Source organism: Sinocyclocheilus rhinocerous, unplaced genomic scaffold, assembly GCF_001515625.1.
Source record: "Sinocyclocheilus rhinocerous isolate Xijiao unplaced genomic scaffold, SAMN03320098_v1.1 scaffold666, whole genome shotgun sequence".
NCBI classification, from domain to species: domain Eukaryota; kingdom Metazoa; phylum Chordata; class Actinopteri; order Cypriniformes; family Cyprinidae; genus Sinocyclocheilus; species Sinocyclocheilus rhinocerous.
In genome coordinates this window covers 1,057,132-1,058,770 of record NW_015661984.1, presented here as the reverse complement: position 1 = coordinate 1,058,770, position 1,639 = coordinate 1,057,132, and the positions used below count along the sequence as shown (strand labels likewise).

General features: G+C 39.2%; 1 protein-coding gene across 1 annotated transcript in view; it reads left to right on the top strand.

The window, feature by feature from the left end:
* Positions 1–243: 243 nt before the first annotated feature.
* The window catches only part of LOC107726996 (CDK5 and ABL1 enzyme substrate 2-like), a 15,032-nt gene continuing 13,636 nt past the window's right edge, over positions 244–1,639 (top strand). The window contains exons 1-2 of the mRNA XM_016536733.1: positions 244–251; positions 352–444. Coding sequence (XP_016392219.1) covers positions 244–251; positions 352–444 — 101 coding nt within the window. The remainder of the gene's footprint in view (positions 252–351; positions 445–1,639) is intronic.

Below are 1,639 nucleotides of genomic sequence, written 5' to 3'. Positions count from 1 at the left end.
TGGGTGTATAATAATAGATGACTTTATATAGAACAAATTAAAGGAATTGCATTTGGCTTAGAACAGTTTCAAGCAGCATAAAACCTGTGTGTGCTGAGTTTTGTGTTTTGTTTTGATTCTTTCCATTGAAGTTGTTGAGTTTGGGTTAAATACTTGTGGGCATTTGGGCTGTTTTGCATAGTCACACAGCATGCATTTATTATAAAGGTTGTGTCTAATCTTCAGACAAAGGTTTATGTAAGAATGGTGAGGTGAAACCAAATATGAAAGACTAAAGGATTTTAATTTTGAAAGACTAAGGATTTTTTTTCATGTTTTACCCATGTTCTGTCCATCTGTATTTGTCCTCAGGAGTCGGAACCCATCTGGCTCTCCTCGTCCACGCTCAATGAAGAAAGTCCACTTTATTAAGAACATGAGGCAGTACGACACCAGGGGCAGCAGGTGTGTTTATTCACTTCTCCATGGGTGTGTGGGTTTTGGGGTTGTTAATACCAGTGATAACAGCCCACGGTGTGTGTGTATGTGTGTTTGTGTCTGTCGTCTGTCTTTTCCCATGCTAGTTTTAGTTTTTAAAATGTAAAATTTATTTTTATTTTGTGCAATAAACGAGTTTGATGTGCTATGAAAAAGAAGAACAGCAGAAGTAAATACTATTATTCCAGTTTATATACAGTACAAAGGTTTTTGCCCCCTTCCTGTTTTTTAATTTTTTGCATATTTGTCAGACTTAAAAGATTCAGATCATCAAACAAATTTTAATATTACGCAAAGAAAATGCAAGTAAATACAAAATGCAAAAATTACTCCAAGAGCGCAACGACGACTTATCCAGGAGATCACAAAAGAACCCAGAACAACATCTAAAGAACTGCAGGCCTCACTTGCCTCAGTTAAGGTCAGTGTTCATGATTCAACAATAAGAAAGAGACTGGGCAAAAACGGCATCCATGGGAGAGTTCCAAGGCAAAAGCCACTGCATTGCTGACCAAAAAGAACACAAAGGCTCGTCTCACATTTGGCAAAAAATATCTACGTCATCCACCTGGACAGCTTCCGCGTACGACAGTCAGCGGAAGTGAGAAAAAACTGTTTATTACGTTTGAAATATGGATATTTATCTTACAAAAACGCATGGATTCACTACAGGAGGCCTATATTCACCCCCCGGAACCGTATGAGGGACGTTTTATTATAGATGTGCGCACTTTATTTCACGTTGTACCAGAATAAATCAATAACAGGAAGACAATAACGGGAAGAAAAAAGTATGGAGCAGGCTTGGAACAGCTCATGATCCAAAGCATACAACATCATCTGTGAAACATGGTGGAGCAGTGTGATGGCATGAGCATGCGTGGCTTCCAGTGGCACTGGATTACTGGTGTTTATTGATGACGTGACAGAAGACAGAAGCAGACGGATGAATTCTGAATGTACAGGGATATACTGTCTGCCCAGATTCAGTCAAATAGAGCAAAGTTGATTGGACCGCGCTTCATAGTACAAATGGACGATGACCCAAAACATACAGCAAAAGCAACCCTGGAGTTTTTGAAGGTAAAAAAAGTGGAATATTTAGCAATGGCCAAGTCAATCTCCTGATTTCAACCCGATTGAGCATGCATTTCACTTGCTG